At 41.4% G+C, this 26,386-nt stretch overlaps 2 protein-coding genes across 2 annotated transcripts; both read left to right on the forward strand.

Annotated features, from left to right (window-relative positions):
- Window positions 1-781: 781 nt before the first annotated feature.
- Window positions 782-20,088, forward strand: cfap65 (cilia and flagella associated protein 65). Its single transcript, XM_030786665.1, has 31 exons — window positions 782-808; window positions 2,852-3,030; window positions 3,415-3,517; window positions 3,813-3,979; window positions 4,308-4,507; window positions 4,691-4,815; window positions 4,947-5,169; window positions 5,436-5,704; window positions 6,022-6,219; window positions 6,373-6,744; window positions 7,012-7,149; window positions 7,338-7,577; window positions 7,838-8,062; window positions 8,475-8,621; window positions 9,036-9,201; window positions 9,581-9,709; window positions 10,069-10,282; window positions 10,528-10,656; window positions 11,004-11,180; window positions 11,303-11,369; window positions 11,554-11,664; window positions 14,682-14,873; window positions 15,136-15,294; window positions 15,859-16,002; window positions 16,257-16,373; window positions 16,647-16,790; window positions 17,911-18,137; window positions 18,508-18,633; window positions 18,723-19,028; window positions 19,498-19,632; window positions 19,944-20,088. The coding sequence occupies exons 1-31, from the start codon at window positions 782-784 to the stop codon at window positions 20,086-20,088; spliced, it is 5,301 nt and encodes a 1,766-aa protein (XP_030642525.1).
- Window positions 20,089-21,600: 1,512 nt separating this feature from the next.
- On the forward strand, window positions 21,601-26,215 carry LOC115822747 (melanoregulin). Its single transcript, XM_030786666.1, has 5 exons — window positions 21,601-21,605; window positions 21,955-22,126; window positions 24,931-25,021; window positions 25,572-25,735; window positions 26,138-26,215. Exons 1-5 carry the CDS (start codon window positions 21,601-21,603, stop codon window positions 26,213-26,215), a joined length of 510 nt encoding a protein of 169 aa, XP_030642526.1.
- The last annotated feature ends 171 nt before the right edge of the window (window positions 26,216-26,386 follow it).

Below are 26,386 nucleotides of genomic sequence, written 5' to 3' on the forward strand. Positions count from 1 at the left end.
GTAAGTGTCTGTGCCACAAAACTACAAAACCACCCTTATTTGTACTGAATACCAAACATTGATGTTTGTACCTAAATATTTATTTGTTGAAATTTAATCAAAATGAGACAAGGTGTAGTTATGTAAATGGATGCACAGAACATTAGGAAACGGAAAAAGAGGAAAATTAAGGATTATATTTGGCCAGCATTTTGGCTGAACTGACTAGATCGTGGAGAAATAATTGAATCCTCTGCAAGTTCTGTAGAAGACTGCTTTGTAAACAGTGCATTATTTGTCCAGCTTGTCTTTTGTGTTATTGTACTTGTTGTCATTCATGTTATTTAACTAATATAGAATATATCTAATTTATTTGCCTGAAAACACACAGCAATTATTGTGTAGACTTTAAATGTACTGGTTTAATAGATGGACATAAAAGTAAAAATAAATAATTCTGAAGAAAAACAAAGACACTTAAACCAACTGCTGTTGTCCGCTCTTCATTTCTTTTCACCCTCTAACACATATCTCTTGGTAGCTGCATGCATATACTTCTGCATTAGTAAATGTGTTTATTGTATTTGTTGGCAGATAGAGCCGTCCAGAACTGCAGGTCTTGGCACTGTAAATGGGTGCAACATCACTCAGGCAAATGATATTTCCAGTCTTTTAATCATCCCTCTCTCCTCTCCTTTTTAACCTCCACCTGACGCAGATGGTGATTAAAGCATGAGGGAATCTGAAGTGCATTACATTAAAAAAAAAAAAAGAAAAAAAGTAGAGCTAGTTATTTATGATCATGGCTCTCAAATATGAATTACTCCAGGCAGGTTTACTGATAGTCAAATAATTAAGTTAATGAAGGAGAAGTAAAATAATCAACTCCTTATGGTGATGTCAGAAACCCATTTAATTTGTGAAAAATATATTGGCTCAATGACCAAAAGTGGAACTTTAGTAGGGAACAGTCTTAGGGCAGTGATTAACTAAGAGAGGCTGATGAATGCACACCATCTCATTTATAAGTCTGACTGAAACATATTTATAAGGTGATTAAAAAGGCTACATTACGGTGCAACGTTGCACCGAGGGAAGAAAACGGGAGTGAAAAACGCTACGCTAGACTACTTTGTAGACGGTCTTTTTTATACTTCCAGCCTTAATTGTCTCAGGTCAGTTTTAGTGCGTCATACCAGCTGTCGTCTGGTCTTACGTGTATTCACTTCACATCACACAGTCATAACTTAAGACTGTTGTTAGAATGAAACAACGAACTTCCAGTCGTGGTGATAAATCAGTTCTGAAAGAAAGGATGTCATAATGAAAGTACTTCATGCACCGAGGAGGTTCTAAAACGGCACGGACTGGAACGAAATCTTGCAGAGAGGGGGATTGACTATACCGAGTTTACAGTAAACCGAGATGGAGTACTTAAAAGTCCCAAAAAAAGTTCAACGTGCAGATCCTGAGACCTAACAAAGAGATGGACAACCTCTCGGTTTTATAGTTAGATTATGTAAAATGTTTCATCTGCCTCGCGTAATTAGATAGATATATTGGTCGAATTTTTCTCCTCTGTAAATGACATTCTACTGACGATTGTTACATGTCCCTCCGCTCTCTCCGTCGTTGCTATGGAGAAGTTGTAACTACAACTCATGTCACTGACACTTCATGAATGTCTAAATATGTATTACGATACAAAACCACACAACTTGCGTTAGGGGACTAAATAAATGTTCTTCTGAGAGTGTACTCTGTGGTAGCACAACTGAATGAGGTAAGTCTCCATGACGTACATCCATTGCAAGCATTTAGTTCGTGCACGTAAAAGTTAGCTTGTTAGCTAATCTAGATAAATGACTATGTTCATCCGTCACCTCGGTTACAATGAACCTTGTCAGTGAAATCAGATGTTTAATTCATGTTGACCCATTTTAAATGCGTACAGTCTGGTAACATGCTTTTAAATTATATATTGAAATGTGGTGCCTCTTTAGATTTTACAAATGATGTCTTCAAATAAATTGTTCAAATAAATATTAATAAATTAACTGACTATCTCTTTGGCCTTCATTTGGTCGTATATTGATATGGCTACTAATGTTATCAGCTGTTATCGCTGAACCTCCACAGCTAATAACTGATAAATTATAGAGTTTTTTTTGCATCTCAAAATCGGTTTAACCTTATACAGTTTTCAAATTTAAGCCCCCGATAAATGATTACATTAGGTTACACTCTAGGTTTAATAATCAATGCAGAGATTAAAGCTATTTAAATAGCCTAGCACATGTACTTAGCCTCTGTATTTCATTCTTTTCTTTAATTTAAATGCATTTTCTTATTTTCTTTGTTGTTCAGATGCACTTCTGCTATGGAGTAGTCAATGATTATGATGTGTTTTTAAAATGAGTGTATTTGTTTATCATTACCTCACTTGATCGAACTTTTGTCACCCGTTTGTTACAGTCGTAATGTTGGCTGGTATTCAACGGAACCCTTTAGTTTCAAACCATCACAGGACAACCACACAAGGCATACATGGAAAGGTATAACATGTGTCGATGTTGTCTTGAGCTGCTGGTGTTGTCTTGGGCTCATAGCGGAATACTATACAGAACTGTGCAGTATTTCGCAATGACATGAAATAATTATACGTCTTGGTACTCTGCTGGTCATGACAGGGTATCCTGTCATCTCTTGAATGCCTTTTCCTTGACGCTCAGTCTAGATGTGGATGAATGAACTTGTCTGCTCTTTTAATTTGCTGCCCTCTGGTGGTCAAATAATAGTCCTCATACTGTTAAAAACTGAACCTGTTGAGGGAGAATGTTATTTGTACTTTTTTTGTTGCTGTATACAACAGGGTCCTTCTCTACAGAGATCAAATGAGCTGATAAACAGAGGCCTGTCCCAGCGAAGCTGCTTCTTAGGTGTCGAGACACAAGCTGTGCTAGTCTGGGAGAAGTGGGAACTGGGCAAAGAATACACTAAAACCCTCCAGCTAAACAATGTGCACAGTAAATTGCTGAAGCTACGCTTCAGGTAAGCAGAGGCTATTGAATGTTTCACTGCTGTGACAGAGCAAACTCAGGGAATATAGAGCCAATCAGAAACTAGTGCCACTCTTTCATCTGAGAATTACCCATTTCGTTCAGATAGTCATTAAGCTTAATGGGGCTAAAACAGTCTGTTAGCTTTGGACCTCTCCCATGTTCTCCACTCCAGTAGTTCTTTTTCACTGTGTGGAAAGTGCTTGAGAATATCTAAATGCAGACACAAAATTTAGATATACTGACAAATGAGTTTAACTGAACAAACCCAGATACCACTCATGTTGTTTCTATGTGATGTGTATACAGATCTGATGTGATGACATTTTTATTGTGGAAGAAAGTGAAAATTGATGTGTCGTTTTGGTTCTTTCAGACCTCCCAAGTCCAAATTCTTCACCACACCGTACCCTCAGACCATCAGCCTGAGTCCTGGGCTGTCTTTTTCCCTCCCTGTCACTTTCCGCCCTCTTGAAAAGGTGTGTCTTCAAACAGCATCATTCCCTCAGTCATAACTTTACCAATCACAAGTTCAAACTTTCTTTGGTATTGTAAGCTCCTAAGCCTGCTCACTACACAGTTTTATAAGCTGCTTAGGACAAAAGCATCCGCAAAATGACGAAATGTAAGTTAGGAGGCCGCATATTCCTAAATGTCAAAGGAGCTTAAAGTGGTTTTGTACAGTGTAAAATACATTGAAACATATTTAAACCACTAACCACTACAGTATATGTTTTTTTTTGTTGTTGTTGTTCCTCTGTGTTACCTGAGCAGTGTGAGTATGTGGACAGCATTGAGTTCCAGGGTAAAGAGGGTTCGTTCCAGGTGTCCCTACAGGCCGCTGTCCCTCAGCACATGCTGGAGCTGCCTGAGTCTGTGCTGCTGCCCCCGTGCGCCGTCCACCACTCTTCCCAGACCACTTTCCTCTTCCGCAATGCCAGGCAAGTCCAGGACCAGGAGAGAAAGACCAGCGATAAAGTACATTACAGCAAAAAATACACGCATTTGAAAAAGATCTCGAAATTAAAAAATAAAAAAGAAGAAGAACTGTAAGAAAAGGTATAAAATGGGCACTTTTAGTTTGACTTCATAACATGAAGTTTGTAAGTAAGCTTATGGTGGTAGTTCAATTGAATAACCTAGTAAATTTCAAGCCAAAAATTGGAACACTTAAAGGTTTGTTTCATGGTGTACTTTTCAAAATGTGTATTAAACAGTACAGACGTCATTGTCCAGTACAGGCATCTAACAGTTTTGTCCTTTTCTCAGTAAGCTGCGGACAGGCTTCAGATGGGAACTGGCCTCTCCCTTCCAGCTGAGTCCTGACTGTGGGGTGTTGGAGCCAGGAGAAGAGCGCCGTCTCACTGTGCTTTTCCACCCACAGGGGGCGCTGGTGTACCAGAGGGAGGCGCGCTGTCTTTTTGGTGATGAAGGAGAGAGTAGCTGTACACTGCTCGTGCGTGGACTGTGTGAGTGGGTTTACTCGGCAAGCATGGGCACTGTTTTGTTTGCGGAAGAATTTCAAACACACCAAGACTCATTTCTTTTGATTAGATAAATTCAGAGTGACAGAATGGTCTGCGGTAAAGTTCTTTTTAAACGGGGGAGTATAAGGAAGAATCCTCACTCGTTTTCTGTACTTATTTCCTCAGCTAAGTACCCTCTCCTGCAGATCAGGTCCCAGGAGCAAGATCAACACAGTGGACTACTGGACTTTGGCAGTGTGGCGGTGGGGGCGACTGTAGAAAGTCACTTTGAAATATATAATTCTTCCTCAGTGAGTCCCCATGCATACTCCCCTCACACAGTAGATTTCTTCAGCTAAGAGCCTTTCATATTCTGTGTAACACTACATTTAGTGTTTTCTCTCTCTCTCTCTCTCTCTCTCTCTCTCTTTCTCTCCCCCAGGTGAGTGCTCATTTTACTCTTTCCTGGTTGCGGCGGTCAGCTCTGCTGGACCGCGTGTTTCGTTGTGAGGTGCGTGAGGGTCTTCTTGCCCCTCAGTCGGCTTTAAAAGTGCCTGTGTGTTTCTCTCCCTGCTGTGTGGACACCAGCAGTGTAGACTATCTTAGTCTTGCCTGCCCTGGAGCTGTTAGCAAAAACCTGCTCAAAGTCACAGGCACCTGCTTTGGTGAGTGACCCTCAGAGAATACACAGCAAACAGCACTAAAAATCATAATACCAATATTAGATGTCCTCTGTACTTTTAAAGCTAACATTTGATAGAACTTATTGAAGCTGTAGTCTTGGACTACCGAGGGAGCTATCTTTCTTTTTTTGGAGCTAGAATCCATTACAAACATTTGTAATTTGTCTTTGTTCTTTAGACTTGACTGATTTTACCGGGTTACAGTGATATATGTTACCTGTGAATATTGTCTCATCTGACCTCTGCAGGTCCTTCAGTGTCCCTGAGCTCCCCCATGTTGAATTTTGGTTGTGTGGAGGAGGGAGGAGAGGCCTCATGCACGGTACAGATCACTAACTCCTCCACAGTGCCTGCATACTACCAGTTTGACACAGACACCAATGGCCACAGCGTCTTTACCATAGACCAACCCTGTGGTACATTGGCAGCCAATAGCAACCTCACCCTCTGCGTTTGTTTCCGCCCCCATCACCCCATTGCTCACCACAGGAGAGTGGCCTGCCTGGTCCTCCACAGGGTACGTTAGATACACTGCCTTCCAGCCCATATCAGGTGAACACTAACATGTCCCGATTGCTAGAGGCAAGCCACATATGCTTGTGATGCAAAGAGACAAGCACCCAAGCTAAAGTCATCGTTTAGCCACTGAAAAACTCTTCCACTGTCCATCGTTTCTGTCTTGTTTCAGCATTCTAAATCTAACAAGGCGCAATATTTATATCTATTTCAAGTTTAAAAAAAAAGATATATATAGAATTGTTTATATTTTTTAAGATTTTGAATAGTCTGGTTTTGGGAATCACAGTTAAAGGTCTTTTTTAATTTCTTGTAAAGGAGCCTCTTTTTCTGGATTTGATTGGCACCTGTCACTCAGAGCAACAGAAGCCAAGCATCTTGAGTCCTAGACACTTGCATATGTACAGAAAGCACCTGCAGCGTGGGCTCACCTCATACCCACCCGACCTGCTCAGTGACATGCTGGCAGAAAACAAACTCCGATTGGATGAAGACGAAACGCTTCTGTTACAAGAGGTGTGTGTTCGTGTATGTGCTTGGTAGCATTTGTGTGTGTGTGTGTATGTGTGTGTGTATGAGTGACTGATTTATAAAGGGGGCAAGAGAAGAGTGAATGTGTTCTTAGCCATCTGATGTTATTTTGACATAATTTGCTTTTTTCCTCTTTAGGTTTCCTCAGAGAATTCAGACGTGTTCCAGTCTTTAGCAGACAGAAAACCAGAAGAGGAGTATTACCACAGTAATGGTGTAGACTGCAGAGGTAAAGAATCCCAGAGCTCACCTTTTTCCCATGTCACCGTTCAGCCCACTGAACTACTCTTCTACAGTGAGCCAGCATCCCAGTATGTGTATGTCACCAATCACACCAAAGGCAAACTCAGTCTGCTCTGGACCTCTGCCGAAAACTCACCTTTCTCTGTCTCCCCCTCCACCTGCGAGCACCTGGGCCCACTGAAAACCACAACTTTCAGAGTCACCTACAACCCCAAGGAACACAACACGTTTCACGCTGCCCAACTGGAGTGCTTCGCCCTGTACACGGTATAAGCTTACAAGTTTCCAGTTAAGGTGTTTGTAGCTTTGTAAGGTTTTTTTTTGAAAAAAATTATGTATTACAGCATGAAGGAACTACAATAGGACTAAAACCGGGGGTCGGGTCTAGAGAATGAACCAATGACCTAAAAGAAACTACCATATAACTTTATCGATCAGTCTGTCTATCTGTCTATCGGTTCTAGACAGAGAAATAGATAGATAGATTTCCATTACTGATAACAATGTAGCTTTAATCTGTCTTCTTTTTTTCAGCTACTCCGTGATCATTGTTACACAGAGGATCAGACACTCTGTCCATCCTGGTGCATCAGAGTTAGAGTGAGTGGTCACTCTTTCCAGCCTGGGAAAGAGCACTTCATCCCGCGCCTCTGTGTCCAGCAGCCCCGAGTGGTGAGTCAGGCCTGCCACATCTCTACTGAGAAACAACTTGTAACAAAAAAAAAAAAAGAAAAAGAAAGGGCCAAAATGGCTGTAGTTGTTTCACATTTTAATGATATTTCAAATTTTCTGCAGATTTGACTGATTTTTTTTTTTTTTTCACTTTTTGTCCCCATCTCTTGGTGTTCATCTGTTTCTAGTTATTTCCTGCGCTAAATCAGGTGGCGTACCGGAATGTCCTACTGCAGAACACAGGAGACCTGCCCCTCATTTTTAAACTGGATCCAAAGGAATGTCCTTCTGTCTGTGTGCTGCCATCTAGTGGCATGATCCTGCCTGGCAGTCACCAGATCTTAATGCTAAGGTCGCTCCCTGCTGAGGATCACCCTGTGAATCTACCACTGAGGCTGCAGCTAAATGGCCTCCCAAATCACATACAGGTATCAGACACACTGCCCCAAACACACACATATTACACAATTACAAAAATCATAAAGTACATGTAATATACAACAATAAAGACATCATGAAAGAAAATGTTTAAATCCCTTATTATACCAACAAAGCAAATGTTAACATATTGATATTTTTATTTGTGTTAATATTGTTGTAACAATACATTTCTTGTGAGTTTTAAAGTTTTTAAGAATATTTGCGTATGTGCGTTCGTGTTGCTATGTGTCTGGGTGTGTGTTTTCAGGAGCTGAGTGTTGTATCTAGAGTGGAGAGGGCACATGTTGCTATTGAAGGGGATGGGGAGGTTTATTTTCAGCCCACAGCGGTGGGCGGCTGTTCCCAGCGTTCCCTGTGGGTGCGAAACATGAGCTCCTTCCCTCTGCAGTTCCAGTGGAAGGTCTGGAGTCCCGACGCGCGGGTCCTGTCAGTGCAGCCAAACTCAGGCCCGCTGCTACCTGGGGAATCCAAAGTGAGGGCGAGGCTACTCTGTGTCTTTTTGCTTCTGTCTCATCGTTTTCTATGGATCTACGAACATTTATTAACCATCTGCGTACATGTCTTCTCACATTTTCATATGCTGTTCTTGACTGCAAAAATCTTTCTCATGCCTAAAACTCATGCTGCCAAACACTTGTGGGAAACAGGATCACAGAAGTATTTTTACTGTTTTTTCACCATTTCGCCCTTGAACAATGAACTATATCCCAAATTCTTCCTGTTCCCATGAACCGTAAGTCTCCTTTGCTCGGTAGAAAGGGGAGGTTTTGCTGCTTGTTTCAGGTCAAGTGTATGGTGGTAAAAAGGAGCAGTGTATAAGCCTGGTATGCGGGGTTTCTGCTCATTATTCTCAACGCTTTTTGTTCTGGTCGGTTGTCTCTCAGATGCAGACGTGGTCTTTCAGCCCTGCAGAGGAGAAGTTATACAACATGAAGGCCAGTTTGTCTTTCTGGCCCAGACACTCAGAGGCCTGTAAGAGATCTCGAATCACTGTGAAGGCACTGGGAATGGCTGCCAAAGGCAACATAGAGGTGTGTTTTATTGTATTTTCTGTCTGTGTGTACATGCATGTGTGTGTATGTGTGTGTGTGTGTGTGCATGCGTGCGTGTGTGTGTGCTTGTGCACATGTATGTGTCTATGTTGTTGGTCTCTGGGCTGTTTGCTCTCTCAGGCTGAGCGGTCTGTATTGGAGCTGTGTGTGTATATGTGTGTGTGTATATATGTGTCAGTGCATGTGTGTGTGTGTATGTGTGTATGATGTTGATCTCTGGGCTGTTTGCTCTCCCAGGCTGTGCGGTCTGTATTGGAACTGTGCGCGTGTGTGTGTGTGTGTATGTGTGTATGATGTTGATCTCTGGGCTGTTTGCTCTCCCAGGCTGAGTGGTCTGTATTGGAAATGTGTGTGTATGTGTGTTGTTGATCTCTGAGCTCTTTGCTCTCCCAGGCTGAGTGGTCTGTATTGGAGCTGGGGGACCTGTTGGTGGGAGGCTCTAAGACCTTTGAGATTCCTCTGTTTAACAGAGGCTCCTGTCCAGCCTGCTTCTCCCTGACCGTGCACCAGAGTATTGTTTGCCCAGACTCCCCTGAGACCGTCTATGTAGACCCTCTTGGTAAGGAAACAGAGCCAATGTCTCCAGAGATGCCATATCTCAACAACTGCTTTTCCATATATCCTTCAGTCAGGGCTCAGGGCTTTTAACTCACAGTCTAAGCCAGATTCACAAAACATTCAGTGTAAGAAAAGTCTCTTTACAGTATGCGTACTGTAGAAGTGAAGAGACATGGGTTTTGTATGAGTGAGGGAGTTTGCCAATGGTGAATGCTTTATTTAACAGTCGATTGATAGTTTCTGTGTCAATATCTAGGTTTTTTCTTCCTTTGAGTCTTAGCCTGGCTCTAAATCGGGCTTGCTGCTTGATATATATGCGTAGTGCTGCTCCTGTGGAGACTGACACAGTGGGTTGGGTTTGCATGTTTGTTGCATTTCAGCCATGGAGTTAGACGTGTTGTCAGGCACCATCCCATCCTGCTCCCGATTGCTGATCCGATCCACGGTACAGCCGGCTCGACGAGTCCATTACTGCTGGACTATCAGCTACCAGACTGTCAATGCCTCAGGTACACCACACGCACAATTAAAGTCTACATAGTCTGAAAGTCATTTGCTTATTTAATTATTGATTATGACGTTGTCCTGACATATGCTGGTGTCTCATGGTCTTTGCCTATCTAATACCCTTTTACCTCTGTAATTAAAGAATAACAAATAATGTGTTTATGTATATAGACAAATTCTGCCCATGTGGTCTTTCCTGTCTCTCTCTCTCTCTCTCTCTCTCTCTCTCTCTCTCTATCTATCTGTGTCTATCTATCTATCTATCTATCTATCTATCTATCTATCTATCTATCTATCTATCTATCTATCTATCTATCTATCTATCTATTTGTCTGTCTCTGTCTCATTCTCGTGCGGTCAGGCTGTGCTGTGGGCAACCCTGAGAGTCTGTGCAGGGTGCAGGGGGAGGGTGTGTACCCCTGTATGGGGGTCACTGATGCCTGTGGCTGTGGCAGTGTGGAGGGATTGAGTAAACTGCAGCTCTGGAGCCTCTTCTCTCTGGACACCCTCAACGCCCATCTCCGCCGAGACCCCTCCCCGAACGAGCTCACCTACAGGGTACCAACCAGACACAGGTGACGCACTTAAACTAGCACTGAACAAACCAAGCACAGGTCATCTGGTTTACCCAGGAGTGGCCATATTTCTTCTTCTGAAAAGACCACAGCGGTATCTTATCCCACTGTAAAAGCCAGTTATCACCGTTTATTTATAATGTACACACAAACACATTTTATCGCTAAATGAAACCAGTGATCCGAAGGGCTGAATTTGGATTAAATGAGTTGTGTCTGTCTGTGACTGGATACACCCTCTGCAGTTTGCGCCGTTGCCCACCCGTCTTCACCTCAGACATGGTTGATTTTAACTTCAGTGCCGCATCCCTGGGTTCCGACCCCTCCAGTGTTTTACTGATGTTTGAAAACACTGCCAACATCCCGGTCCAGTGGTAAGTACTGTTGGCAGTCTGGCTTGCCTGTTTTTTTTTTTTTTGTTTTTTTTTTTCGATCCGTTGAGCTGCTCGTCTGAGAGCTTGTCTATCAAATCATTTGTCTGTTTCCGCGTCTCTTTGAATGCTATTCTGTCTGTCTGTCACAGCTCTGCACTGTCTGCTATTGTCTTGCTGATCTGCTGAAACGAAACTTGACTAGAAACTCAGAAAAAATCTGTTCATACACTGTTCATACATTTAGAATAAGATCCATACAAATTGCTTGACGTATCCTTTAGGATTCATTCACGTAGAGATAACAAAGAGGTCAAAGCTGTCTCTGACCCTCCCGTTTGGGCCAACAGGTCTTTTCTGTACCCAGAGGACCAGCAGATAGAGCTGGAGTACTGGGCAGAGAGTGGAGACTTCACCCCCACCGAGCTCCATCAGATGAAGGTTCGAGACAACAGGCTGTTTTCCATCTCACCTCGCTCTGGAAAGCTCCTACCAGGCCAGCAGAGGGCAGTGCAGTTCACGTACAGGTCAAACGTGTTCTCAAATACTGATAGGCCATGAACATAGCACACAATCAATCAATTTGGGCCTCAAAAATAAATGAATAAATCAGTAAGACTAATGAATAATAATATTTCTCTTTCCATAGACATGACTTCACTGGGACTAATCGTCTGCCAGTCCTGCTGAAGCTCTCTTATGGAAGAGAAATACTGGTGAGACCAAGAGGATCTTTTTTATTACAATGCCCTGAACTCTGAATTTAGTGATACCATACTAGAGGTATAGGGGTTTCACTGATGCATTCTTCATTTCAACTGATAAACTGAATTAAGTGTAATATAGTGATTAGATCAATGATATAATTATTGACTTTCACTCATCTTTCTGTGTTACAAGCTGAATTTTCTTGGTATAACGGTGGAGAGAGACAGAAGCTACATTTATTTTGCATCCACCAAACACACATTTAGCCCTGTGGCTATTGGAGGATTCAGTCCCCCTAAACAGGTAAGCTTCACCTGCTCTCGCTGGAGTCTTGCTCACAGCTAACTCCTCTGACAGTCAGTGTCCTGTGTGCATGCAGATTCATTAAAGTAATACATGTCATAATACAAATTTATAACAGTAATACATGTCATAATAAAGATGTATGACAGTAATATGTCATAATAAAGATTTATGATAGGAATATGTGTCATAATACAAATTTATAACAGTAATACATGTCATAATAAACATTTATGATAGTAACACATGTGATAAAACAGATTTATAACAGCTATTCATGTCATAGTGAAGATTTATTACAATAATCCATGTCATAGTACAAATGTCTGACAGTAATACACGTCATAGTAAATATTTATGACAATAGAATGGGTTACAGTGGAGATTTATGACAGTAATACATGTCATAGTAAAGATTTATGACAGTAATACATGTCATAATACGGATTTATGACAGTAATGTGTCTTAATTCAGATTCATGACAGTAATACATGTCACAATAAAGATTTATGACAGTAATATGTGTCATAGTAAAGGTTTATGACAGTATTACTGGTCACAATAAAGATTTATGACAGTAATATGTGTCATAGTAAAGGTTTATGACAGTAACACATGTCATAATATAAATTTATGACTAATAGCGGTCATAGTAAAGATCTATGGCAGTAGTACATGTCATAATACATATTTATGGCAGTGATATCTGTAAAAATACAGCACTATGACAGTAATACGTATCATAATACAAATTTATCACAGTAATATGTGTGACAGTACAGATTTATGACAGTAACACACATCATAGTAAAGATTTATGACAGCACAATGTTTCATACTAAATTTTTATGACAGTAATTTGTGTCATAATACAGAGTTATGATAGTAATACATTTCATAATAAAGATTTATGACAGTAACACATGTCATACTACAGCTTTATGTCAGCTATACATTTCACAGTAAAGCTTTATGACAGTAACACATGTCATGTTAAAGATTAATGACAGTAATTCCTGTCATAATATAGATTCATGTCAGTAATACATGTCACAGTAAACATTTATATAAGTAATGTGTCACAACACAGGTTTATGACAGTAATACGTGTCACAATGCAAATGTTTGGCAGTAATGTGTCGTAATTCAAATTTATGACAGTAATTCATGTCATAATACAGATTTGTGACAATAATACATGTCATAGTAAAGATTTATTATAGTAATGCATGTCATTGTACAGATATATGACAGTGATATATGTCATAATACAGATTTTTGTTAGTAATATAGATCATAGTAAACATTCATGTCAATAATACATGTCATAATACAAATTTATGACAGTAATATGTGTTATAGTACAGATTTATGTCAGTAATACATGTCATAATAATGATTTATGGCAGTAATGCCTGTCATAATAAGGGTATATGACATTTGTTCATGTCATAATACAGATTTATGACAGCAATACATGTCATAATTCAGATTTATGACAGTAATACATGTCATAATAGAAATCTATGACTGTAATATTTGTCATTGTACAGATTTCTGACAGTAATACACATCATAGTAAAGATTTATGACAGCACAATGTTTCATACTAAATTTTTATGACAGTAATTTGTGTCATAATACAGAGTTATGATAGTAATACATTTCATAATAAAGATTTATGACAGTAACACATGTGATAATACAGATTTATGACAGCTATACATGTCTTAGTGAAGATTTATGACAGCTATACATGTCTTAGTGAAGATTTATAACAGCTATACATGTCTTAGTGAAGATTTATAACAGCTATACATGTCTTAGTGAAGATTTATGACAGCTATACATGTCATAGTGAAGATTTATGACAGCTATACATGTCATAGTGAAGATTTATGACAGCATTACATGTCATAGTGAAGATTTATGACAGCTATACACATCATAGTGAAGATTTATGACAGCTATACATGTCATAGTGAAGATTTATGACAGCTTTACATGTCATAGTAAAGATTTATGACAGCTATACATGTCACAGTGAAGATTTATGACAGCATTACATGTCATAGTGAAGATTTATAACAGGTATACATGTCTTAGTGAAGATTTCTGACAGTAATCCATGTCATAGAACAAATTTCTGACAATAGAATGCGTTATAGTGAAGAGTTCTGACAGTAATACATGTTATAGTGAAGATTTTTGACAGTGATGTGTGTCATAGTAAAAATTTATTACAGTAATGAGTGTCATAGTAAAGATTTATGACAGTAGTACGTCATAGTACAGATCTATGAGAGAAATGCATGTTAAAGTAAACTGAGAAAAGCAACATATCGCATAGAAAAGATCTGTGAATCTATATGTGTATAGTATCAGGCTCTAATCTTCTGTACTACACTGATGACAGTGGACTAGCATTTAGGGAAAATGTATACACTGTTGAAAGACTCATTTAAGGAGAATATGTGCACTGTTGAAAGACTAATTTAAGGAGAATGTGTGCACTGTTGAAAGACTCATTTAAGGAGAATATGTGCACTGTTGAAAGACTCATTTAAGGAGAATGTGTGCACTGTTGAAAGATTCATTTAAGGAAAATGTGTGCACTGTTGAAAGACTCATTTAAGGAAAATGTGTGCACTGTTGAACTGGTTACAATATAGTCCCTGTTTCTGGACTTTGTGAACATTTTGATGCAGTAACATCAGCTGGTGTTAAACGTATTCGGACAATCTATTCTTCATTTCTTTTTTTCTTCCACACTACAAAGTTGTAGGGGGGACTATTGTTAGGCAAGGCAAACATTTATTAAATTTACTATTTTTTTTTTTTTATTAATTGATGCTTTTTGTGAAATACCAGGTGAACAAGACGCATCAGTAAGCCTCTACAATCTTTTTACACTCAAGAGTGAAACTGGTTGATTGAATCAGAGCTGGAGAGCCTTCGTGAATGATTTCCAGCTTTCATGATGTATACTATGATGCAGCTGGGTTTGTTCCTGTAGGTTTACGAACTCTATAACGGAGGTGCTCTCCCAGTGACATACCACGTGGATACATCTCCTCTGGAGCAGCTGATGGAGGAAAACTTTAACCACCCTGTGTTGCAGTGCCTTACCCCAGATGGGGAAGTGCAACCTGGGTGCACTGCACAGCTGGAGTGGGTCTTGTCACCTTTGGAGGCGAAAACTTACAGTGTTAGTCTTTCTCTCTCTCTCTCTCTCTCTCTCTCTCTCTCTCTCACACACACACACACACACACATGTATCTGACAATGGTTTTATCTGAAACTCTTTCTTCTGTAATCCCTTACATCTAGCAAAATTTCAGAGTGACTGTGAATAGCTTACAGCTAACAAAACATTATGGAGATTAACAGTGTAATCAGGATAAGCGGTTTAGATAATGAATGAATGAATGAATGAACAGTGTGTGTTGCAATTGATGACACGTTTACAGGTGGACATCCCGATTCACGTGGTTGGTGGTGACTGTACTCTGGTGACATTTGAGGGCTGTGGAGTCCATGACCGTGGTCTCGGAAGGTCAAAACCAGTCCAGCTGCACACTCACCATCTCTCAGTGCCCCACACTCAGCGTGTGCCCTTTCCTGGACAGGTGAGAAACTCTTCTTAAAAACATTCATTATGCAGTAGTCTGAGCTGGTCTTGCGGTTTGAACTTTTTTTCTCGTATTCCATCCTTCTATACTCAACCCATACCTACTGCTGCCACAGCTCTAATGTTCCAGTGCACTACTTATTACTCTATGATGTGTAAACCTATGCCTGTACTGCCCCATGCACACTGACTCTTTTTATGATGTAGATTTCCTTCTCCGTGACCGGTACCAACTAGCACTTAATTAGGACACTTGACCCGTGATAGTTTACATCATAGGGCTTTTTGACTCACTTGAAGGTCACTCTCTTATTTTCCTTTAACTTTCTGGCATGTGTGTCTGGTCTGATACTGAACTTAGCAGTGGCTCCTACATGCTTGGTTTGTACTCTGCCTGTCTTGGAAGTCGCTTTGGATGAAACTGAAATGTAAATGTGTGTGTGTGTGTGTGCGCGCACGCGTGCGTGCGTGTGTATGTGTGTACGGGTGTGTGTGTGTGCGTGTGTGCATGCATGCGTGCGTGCGTGTACATGTGTGTGCGCGTGTGTGTATGTATGTGTAGATGGGGTTTCTGTCTGAGGAGATGGTGTCTTTTGGTGATGTTCCTGTCTGGACACGGAGCACTCGCATTCTGTTTCTCAGTAACGTCTCACACACCGATAGAATCCTGTACACGTGGAGGCTGACTGACCAAAGCTGCCAGCAGGTGATTGTGTGTGTGCTTATGTATCTTTACAGCATGTTTAATTCCTGATTTGCTGATACATGTGATAATTGTTCTATAACAATATGTAGCCTCACATATTTAATATATTTTTTGTCATATTACATTTCCATATCACATTATTAGCTTGTCTGAATACTCCAGAGTAAAATGTATGAACATGTGTGGGAGTGTGTGAGTGTGTGCATGTATGTGTGCATGTATGTGTGTGTAACTCCATGACTGTGCATTTGCAGGCGGTAAAGATCCATCCTGTCAGTGGGACTCTAATGGCAGGAGAGAGTGCTCTCTGTATCATAACTCTGCAAACCTCCGGCACCCCCACCTTTTACCAGTTAGACCTCGTCTGTGAGGTGAATTTCATACAATCACACAAACACCCACTTTCTCACTCATTTGCTCACTCACTCACTCATTCGCTCGCCCACTCACTCATTCACTCACTCGCTCACTCACTCAAGTTCTCACTCACTCGCTAATATTGCTAAAAATAAGCAAAAATATTGAAGCGGACACAGCAGTAATACGTGCAGACCTGTGTGCTCATGTATTGGAACCTAAACAAAGACACAGTGTGTGTCAGTCTAGTACATACATAAACAGACATGTCTGATGGCTTTGTCCAGGTGACTGCTGAGAAGGAGTTAATCAGGTACCATGCAGACCTGCAGCAGTGGCAGGACAACGCAGAGAGACAGAAGCATGAGTTCACTCTGACCGAGAAAGACGTGACACACACTATCCGCAGCCAGCAGGACAAGAGAGCCCAGGTTACACACACATACACACACACACAAATCTCTTATCTCCATCTTCAATAGAGTGTGATAAGGTTACGCTCCTAAATTATTCACTGTTTCTTTTCTCTCTTTCTTTTTTAATTGGAGCAGGAAGAATTTCCCTCCCAACGACAGACTTGTTCTGCTAACAGAAGTTCTAAGGTAAGACAGAAAAATTGTATTAACTTCCATACTTTTTTTATTTCAGCTAATACAGTAAAGTTCAAACTAAGAAATTAGCAAATTTAAAAAAAAAGAATACTATGATATATGGACAACACGGTGGCACGGTGGGTAGCGCTGTCGCCTCACAGCAAGAGGATCCTGGGTTTGATTCCTGGCCGGGTGGCCAGGGTCCTCTCCGTGTGGAGTTTGCATTCTCCCCGTGTCTGTGTGGGTTTTCTCTATGAGCTCCGGTTTCCTCCCTCCCATAGTCCAAAGACATGCAGGTCAGGCGAATTGGATACCCCTAGGTGTGAATGTGTTTGTCTGTGTGTCTGCCCTGCGTTGGACTGGTGACCTGTCCAAGGTTTTCCCCCACCATTCGTCCAATGAATGCTGGGATAGGCTCCAGCACCCCTGTGACCCAAATTAGGATAAGCGGCTTAGAAATAAATGAGTATTACAATATATAAATTAATATTTGTTTCCACAAGAAACTTTAATGTCTATGTTCCTTACCATGTCACTGTGTCCGTTTTATACACAAACTGAAAGAGAACATTGATGCTTTAGGTGAAAAAGAGTCAAAGGTCTACTGGTAGGTCAAAAAAGTCCAAAAATGACTTGTTTTCAAATCAGTTGTTCAAAAATGGTTTTGTTTCTGGAAAAAAAACAACTTTTAAATGTTAATTTTGTGGCAGTTATTTTCGCTCTAAAGATTTAGGTTTTATTTTTATTATGTGAAAATAAGGTTTTATTACATGGTGAATTAAAAAAAAAATCTATTACATCATGGATACTTTTAGTCATTTTCCATTTGAAATAACTTTCAGAAACTTCTACAATTAGCTGCACTCCCTAAATGTAAATGTGTGCTTTTTCTGATATATGTAGTTCACACTCTTTGCTTCTCACTCTCTCTCTCTCTCTCTCTCTCTCTCTCTCTCAGAACCTGCCTCCCATCCATAGAAGCAGCAGCAGTGCTGTAGCTGGAGGACCATACGGGAGGTCCAGTAAGACAGAGAGGAGCACTCTCCGTCAGACAGACCAGGCCAGGAGAGCACCTCAACCTCCCCGTCCTGCCCTGCTTCATCTGGGAGTCACAGCCAGTTCCCACTCCCTACTGGAGTACCAGACTCACTTCCCCGCTCTGTTTAAAAGTCACTACGTTAGCAGGTACGAATACACATACTTTCACACCAAGCTTTGGCATCCGTCTGGGCTTGAGATTTTAAATCTTCCTGTCTTCATGGTTCATACTGTAAATCATATTAAGCACTGGGTCAAGAGGATATAAGTGGTAGAATTACAATGATGTTTATACACGCCTTGGGAATGTGCTAAAACTGTGATGCTTAAAGATACAGTTGGCAGGTCTTCAGAGTTTGAAATGATTGCTTGTGTGTGTGTGTGTGTGTGTGTGTATGTGTACGTGTGTGTGTGTGTGTGTGTGTGTGTGTGTGTATGTGTGTGTGTGTGTGTGTGTAAAAATTCCAAAGAGCCTTATTGGTGTGCTCTCTGTAAGAGGTTTTAAATGACTTTTCAGGTGTCACAAGCCTGAAACCATCCGGTCTGGATCAAGTGACAGCCAACAGGATTCTACAGTCCTTCCATCACTCAGCCATGGCCCAGTGAGAGACATCATAACCGGTGTACTCGCCTCCGTTCTCGGGTAACCTCCTCACTACACATTCCCCCCGGTGTTCCTTTTCCACCTGTGTTATCACTCTCTGTCACAGCGCCTCATTATTCTTTTCCCAGGAGCCTCCTGGATGAGCCTCAGTTCCGACAGTCTCTGGTCAACTGCGTGAACGAACCTGTGCCCTATTTCTCTCAGCTGGGGCAAGTCCAAACCAGCCCCTCCACCGCTGTCCCTCCATCTGATGAGACCTCCTCTCCTAGAACAGGAACAGTATCTTCTAGCCCAGTACCAGATCAGCGGCATAGGGACGGTCGTCACAGTGTGTTTCAGTCAGAAGCCGATGTAAACGGTGTATGTGAACCAGACATACAGCAGAGGGAACTGCAACAAGAGCAAATGCTAAACATACAGGAGACCATTCGCAGGTGAGCACGGACAGAGTCTGTGGAAGTACTGAGCTGTACAAAAATCACGTGTTTGTATATGTAGTTAGTATACTACTAATGCAACACACAAGAGGCTACGTGATAAAAACTTAATCAGATTTATCAGTTCATCTCTTCTCTCTGTCACTTATCCACAAGTGCCTTCTTTTACAGCCAAAAAAATTCACCCCTGTAAGACAAGCTAAGAATCATAGAGATTTGTGATGTTTGGTATGCACAGAATAGAGATATGTTAGGAGATTGTAGTCTTAAACATAGTGAAATCAATATATGTATATTTCTCTATATATACAAATTTCTATACATATATTCCTCAACATTTTTTCTTAGAAACTGAAATATCTGTGCCTAGATTGCTATGTGGGTGAGAGAGGCAGTCCTAAACATGTGAGTAGTTGATCTTTGAAGTAAAGATTGTTCTCAGGGTATTTCTGGTGATGTAATACAGGTCAGCTGAGTTTGGGGAACTGGTGGAGGACATTCTGCTGAACACGCTGCAGAACCTGATGATGGAGGCTTTCCTGGGGGAGCTGGACCTGACCGCCAAGCCGCGGATCATCGCTCTACCGCCCATCTCGCCGAGGTCACCGACCGCTCAGTACAGACCACGTACACACCACATACAGATCTATTTACACACACTCACCACACGCCAAACACACGCCATACTAACTTAATGACACACTACCACACGTCATACAATACATATCTTCACCATATACAATGTGTCCTTAACTACATACGCAGCGCAAACTCACCAACTCACAGGCCCACCACGCCACATTCAATACATGTACTCACTACACGCACACCACATACACTGTATCCTCCTTTATCCACATACAAAACCACATATAACTGTGTATATTTAGCTTGTTCATTATTCTTATGCAGGAGAAACAGCTGTGGCTCCCGGAGGCCTTCCAGGGGACACACCAAATCTGAGAGAAGCAGAGAAGTTCAGGGGCGGTGGGGGGCCCACAGGGCACCCTACATGCCTCTCTCTGCACTGCTGTCCAAACTGTGGACTCACAGCTGAAATCCAGGCCTTTTCTGCTCTCTACACACCATGACTGTTTTCGTAAACATTATATTCTTAAATAAACATGTGGAAAAATCACACACGAGTTGTAAGAGGTCTTAAGAAATGTAATGTCCAAAGAGTTCATCTTTAAACCTGCACTCGTTACCATAAGAAAACCTGACTTCACAACTACATAACCCCATTTCTTTTAGAGTCAGCTAAAGGCCAGAGAGTCTTTAGAGAGCCTTAAAGAGACTTAAAGAAGTATAAGTATAAGTATAAGGAGTTGACAGATTGCCATGTTATTTACACGGTTTGTCTGTGTGCTGAGCTAAAGAATCCTACAAATTTAAAAGTAATGCAGTTACTAACTGGGCATATGGGTTCAATTCATGCATCTCAATACTGACTGCCCTGACAGGACGTTCTGGGACATTGTGAGACGTGTTTTCACGCACAAGCTCTCTCAGGCACTCGTCACTCTACCTCTGCGAGTCATGAAAATAACTCTCGATTAGCTAGTGGTCGCGGTGAATCTTCTCTCTTACCTTTCTCCTGACAATGGGCTGTGTGTCTTGGCACATACACGCTGTCCAGTCACATGAGTAAACTGCCTCATTTTCTAGTTAAGGGCACGGCCTGTGGGAAACAGCAGCAGTAGCAGTGAGGGAGAGAGAGAGAGAGAGAGAGAGAGAGAGAGTGTGTCTCAGCACCATCAGTCTGTGTCAAAAATAAATGTAAGGGTTAGCGTAAGTGTCGGTGTTGGTTTTTTGCGTGAGAGCGAAGTCTCTGGAAACTGAATGAAGATGCCTATTGTGCTCTAAACCATTAACTGCAAGCGCCTAGGAAAATATCGGGGTTGGTTTTTTTTCTTTCTTTCTTTTTCTTTTTGGACACGTTTCGTCAAATGGGTGCACTTTGTTGCTGCCGCTGTTACCCTCATCAAGAGAAAGAGGAGAAGAATATTTTATTACAGTAAGATTACAAAAATGATCCATTTTTAACATTTTATTTCGAAATTAGTCATTTTATCATTATGTTATGGTTATTATGAATTTTACATGTTTAGACTGCATTTTAAATTGTTCTTATTGTTATTGCAGACATCAGGAAAAAGAAGAAAGAAATGCTGTATTTTGGTAAGTAAAAAAAAAAAAAAAGCAATAATACTAGTTACACTCAAGTCCATGGTTATGAATTTATAAATAATACAAGAAAAATAAATTTGACCAGTCCTTCATGCTCTATGTCTGTGTCAAGACTGAAAAGTTTGTATTTGTGTTGGTTTGACGGAATCTCAATGATGACCAGAGGAAATATTGCTGACTCGTGTGGCTTTTCTCTAGACCAGCACTCAAACCACTCAGTTTAATTTTGAGTCATAGAAAGCCCTTGGTTTCATTTAGACATACTATTTATATTTACTATTTATAAGATAAATGTGAATTTAATGTACCGACCCAAATTATGTTGAATACATTGTATGAATACATTGCCATCAAAGTAATCTAAGATAAATCCAGAATAATGTGGTGGGTTGTAAATGAGCTCACCTGCATACGGTTTTATGCTGAACATCATATCCAAGAATACCTTGAGCTTGTTCCACTGACCCTTTAGGCAGCTTTTGCCCCCTGAGTGTTTTTTTTTTTAACACTTTCATACACTTTTTCATATTGAACCTGTGTGTACATAGTCCATATCCAGTGATATGAGTGGTTTGTGTATTATTATAGTATTATGATGATGTCTGCGTCTTGAAATGGCTTTTTCTTTTGTAAAATGCTTTAGTTTTGATGACCTATCCTAAACAACCTGAGAGCATTGCTCTGGTATGTGGCTCTGAGTTGGGGCATCAACTAACTGAGTGTCCTCCAGCAGGACCAGTGATTCCAGTGACAGTGAGACAGCACTGGCATGCCCGTCCGGAGGAGAGCACGAGACACAGACGTGGGCCAGCCAGCACGCCTCCAGTTCCTTTACAGAGGGAGAGTCAGACGAAGAGCTCCAAGCCTTCATCAGGATGAGAGACCAGGCTGACAAGGCCACGGAGGTGAGCAGGAAATCAGGACACAGACACACATATTCATAGGGGAGATACTTCAATCAGGCAAAGAGATGTTTTATCAATGTACATTAGCCCTGAACTCAAACCATAATTCATAACGCATGTCTGATAGCCGACGTGCTGTATGGATTACCACTTGAACACAGAGGTAAGCTATGAAATTTGACAGATGCTGTAAGGAAACGTCTTATGAGCACTGGTCTCGTGGCTGCTAATGGTGTAGAGAGGACCACCTCTCCAGCAAAATGAATCTGTTACACAGATGTTGTTGAAATAGAGTAAATTTTCCCCGAAAAATTAATCCAGTTTCGTTAGGACAGGAGGACAGACACACACACACACACACAGCTGTCTCCTAAGTGGGCTAAGGAACCAGTTCTGTCCGGCTATGCTATGAACGTTTACCCCGACCTCAGTCACTGCTAAGTTCAGCTTAATGTAATCATTCAATCAACCATGCTGCTCTCACTTAATTCATAAGGAGTTTGCCTGAGAGCTTAGTTTATTCCTACCCGTTTATGAGGCTCCGATACATCCGCTGGAACCAACTTTGCGCTCACGCTGTCATATGGGTTATACATATTTACATATATAATGTCTGAGTTGTGTGTTGGACACAGGAATGCAAATAATTACCGTTTTACTGGGACTAAACTAATTAGGAATTGTCTTGTTGTTTAGTTTTGTATGGATTCATGGCTTTTTGAAATGGTTCATGTTGGATTTCAGCTGTCTTCAAAGAGCAGAGTGTGTTTAGCTGTGGCCAGAGATGAGTGAGGGCTGTTTGCTCGTTTTGGGAATACAGGGAACAGAATTAAAAAAAAAAAAATGCTAATTTAATTTCTGCAATTAAAAATAAAATGCATGTTGAAGGGCCTTTGTGTTGTTTCTCTTGCTCTATAGTGAAATTCAGGTAAATGTGTCATCTTTTACAGGCTGTAATGAAGTTTTCTTTCCTTGGGTATATAATTAACGGCATATGAGAGAAAACGCATTTTGACTGTATCTGTCTGTTAGAATCAGGACCCCAGCCTGCAGTTGTCTACATATAAGTTTACTTTACTCCTCACAAAAAATTCTAAATTACATCTAAACTTATTGTGAGGGTTAGTAATCTGGCCATTAAAACCTCTTTCAGAGCAAAGAAACATAAGAAAGGCTCCATGACCAGAATATTTGTGTGGAATGTTTTTTGAAATTGTAAAAAAAACAGGTTGGCCTGTCTTTCAGAAAAATCCAATGCAAAAAATCATAAAAACATGTGTCACAGGGTGGAAAGGGGATGTGAGCCAAGTAGCCATTTCAACCCTAGAATGGGCACTGTATTTCACCGGCCAGGCTACACACAGACACGCCAGGGGTGTTTGGGGCAGCAGGAACAGTGCGAGGGGTGCTGAGGTCGAGCTGCTCTGTGCAGGGATGGTCTGGTAAAAACCCAGAACTGTGGGTTGACCACCAGCTAAAGAAGGTGCAGGCAGCATCGCCAACACTGAGATGCATGGGCCAGGAAGTGAACCCTGTTCTCCTGTTTAGAAGGTCTCTAACATCTCTGATGTACCCAGCTGGCAGCAATTGCCTCCTGCAGTGACTCAGTAACAGTTCAGGGAACTAAACTGTTGGCCTCCGCACTCTCCCTTCTGATCCACTTGGCTGCGGGCGGTCGTTTCTCCTGGTGGAGACGGGGAGACAGGGAAGAGGTGTTCGCCTGGAGCTTGTCGCAGCATTCTCTCCCGACCCCTCTCCCCAGACTTCTACTTTCCCGCAAACACACTCGTCAGTGAGTGCCCGGCCATGCCTGCTTGCTGTTTTCCACCGGATGCTTGCTCTCCACGTGTCTTTTGTTGTTAACTTGGCACAGCACTGATCTTTCAAAGGCTCAACCGTCACAGTAGTTAAAATCATACAGCACGTTCAGTAGAAACTTTGTCTTATGGGTCTGCTGCTGCTAGTGTCTGATATGCACCTCTGGGCCTATACAGTGCCTCTGTCCCCTTCATGAAATTCTTTAAGCGTTTCTACAGATTTATCTGTGTAATATACAGCCCAGCTTTACAGAAGGTGTTTGTCTTTTGGCAGCTGAGTTCCAAATCTCAGAAGATATTTCTTTCCCTCGTCTGTTTTCCTTTGTCTGTGTCAGAAAGGCTTCCAGGCCAAAAAATGTGCGCTGGTGTTTTGGATTTGCTAGAGTCATATTTAGATTTGACAATGAGGTACCAGCTTCTGGAACCCGATGCAAAATTATAGAAAATGAGTCACACGCACCATTCTGTCCTGTGCATATTTAAGTCATTGAACAGGACATAGAGAGCATGTGTTTCATTGTTCAGGTATTCTCTTGGTCAGATCTACAGTAACTCAATATGACTCATAAGGCAAACTTCAGTGTATCTGAAAATCTCACACTGTCTCATGCTATCCATTGTACCGTCTATCTATCTATCTCTAACTCACTCTCTCTTTTCTTGGATATGTCTGCTGGTGTTGGATTACCACAGTGGAAAGCGTGCTGAGTTAAAGTCCATCCAGATGTATTTTAATGGCAAAGAGATTCTTTGTTTTAGGTCTCTTCCTGAGGGAAAAGAGGAGCAGCTCTTGATTTTGTGTGTGTGTGTGTGTGTGTGTGTGTGTGTGTGTTTGCGTGTGTGTGTGTGTGTGCGCGTGCGTGCGTGTGTGTGTGTATGCGTGTCTGTTTGTGTGTGTGTGTGTGTGTGTGTGTGTATGTGCGTGCGTGTGTGCGTGTGTTTGTGTGTGTGTGTGTGTGCGTGCGCGCCCGCGCGTGTGTGTGTTAGGAGTGGGAGAAGCTGAACTATGACATTCACTCGTTGCGGTGTACTCGGAGAGAGGTGTGCACACGCTGGAAGAAGATTCTGTTGCAGTTGGGTGAGGTGGTTTCCCTCTGTTCCGTTCTGTTCTGGTTCTCTTCAAGGCCTGTCAGTCACTTTCTCTCAGCAGACCTCCACAGAGCTCTTATATACTTTTTACATACTATGACTTAATTTGGTAGGATAAATTTTGTTAAGAGTCTGTTGAAATACCCCATGTGTGTAACCATCCGTAGCACTGTTTCAGATGTCTCTTCAATAGTGACAACTCTTATTATGACTGATATTTTGAGCATCTTGTTCACTGCACATTATAATTCAGACTTGATATGGAACCTTCTGTTTCACCTCTTGTTTTCCTCTGTCCTCTTTCTCTCCCTCCCCTGTTTGAGTCCATTAAACCAGTCACTTTACATAAAGTCTTCTTCTATACCTTTTTCTACCGCCATTCTGCTGTTTTGTTTCCAGACGCTCTTGTGATTACGCCACCGTCGAAACAAACATAGCCAAACTAGACACAACACAACACAATAAGTTTAAGTGATCTCTAAGGGCTGATAGATAGATGTCTGTGAATCTTGTTTATGTGTTTGTGATTGTTGCTCAAGGTTACCAGAAGGAGGTGGATTCTCTGTTGAGGGTGAATAAACAGACAGTCCTAGGTGACTGGGAGAACGCGGAGAGGGCCAGGGAGCTGATGGAGATCCTGTGTGAGGACTCTGGCCTGTTTCCCAGAGGAGTGAGCCCTAATGAGAGATACTTCTTCATCATGGTAAACTCCTCTTCCTCACCCTTCTGCTCCTTCTTATCACAGGGATAATATGGGATAATACGTACCATAATTCAGCCTAATGCGTTTCAGCCTTAAACTTGACTAAAGGAAGCGTGGCATTGACTGCAGGGCAATCAAACACTAATTGCCTTCATATGTAAATGTGTACAACTTTTCCCTCCGTCATTAGTGGGCTATCTGTTTTTAAGTGTACGCCGAATATCTTTATAGATGCGATTATATTCTTGAGGAACTTCACGGATATGAATGAAGTTGAGTCAGGATTACCTTTCTTGCACTGACTTGTATATCCATACATTGTTTCACATATGACTGAGGCTCAAATAATCATCATCCTACCACTGCAGTTAAGTATTTTTTGTGTGTGTGTGTGTCTGGCAGGATCGCTTGGTTTCTCTGGACAGCGCAGACGATTTTGTCCGACTGGCGAAGGAGAAATATCCCAAGACAGAGCCATAAACAGAGCCCTTACTACAGGCTCAGACAGCCACGGAAACCCTGTGTGTGTGTTAAAAAGAAAAAATAGAGAGAGTGTGTGTGTGTGTGTGTGTGTGTGTGTGTGTGAGTGTGTGTATGAGCATGTGTGTGTGTGTGTGTGTGTGTGTGTGTGTGTATGAGCATGTGTGTGTG

This window comes from Chanos chanos, chromosome 10, assembly GCF_902362185.1.
Source record: "Chanos chanos chromosome 10, fChaCha1.1, whole genome shotgun sequence".
Taxonomy (NCBI): Eukaryota; Metazoa; Chordata; class Actinopteri; order Gonorynchiformes; family Chanidae; genus Chanos; species Chanos chanos.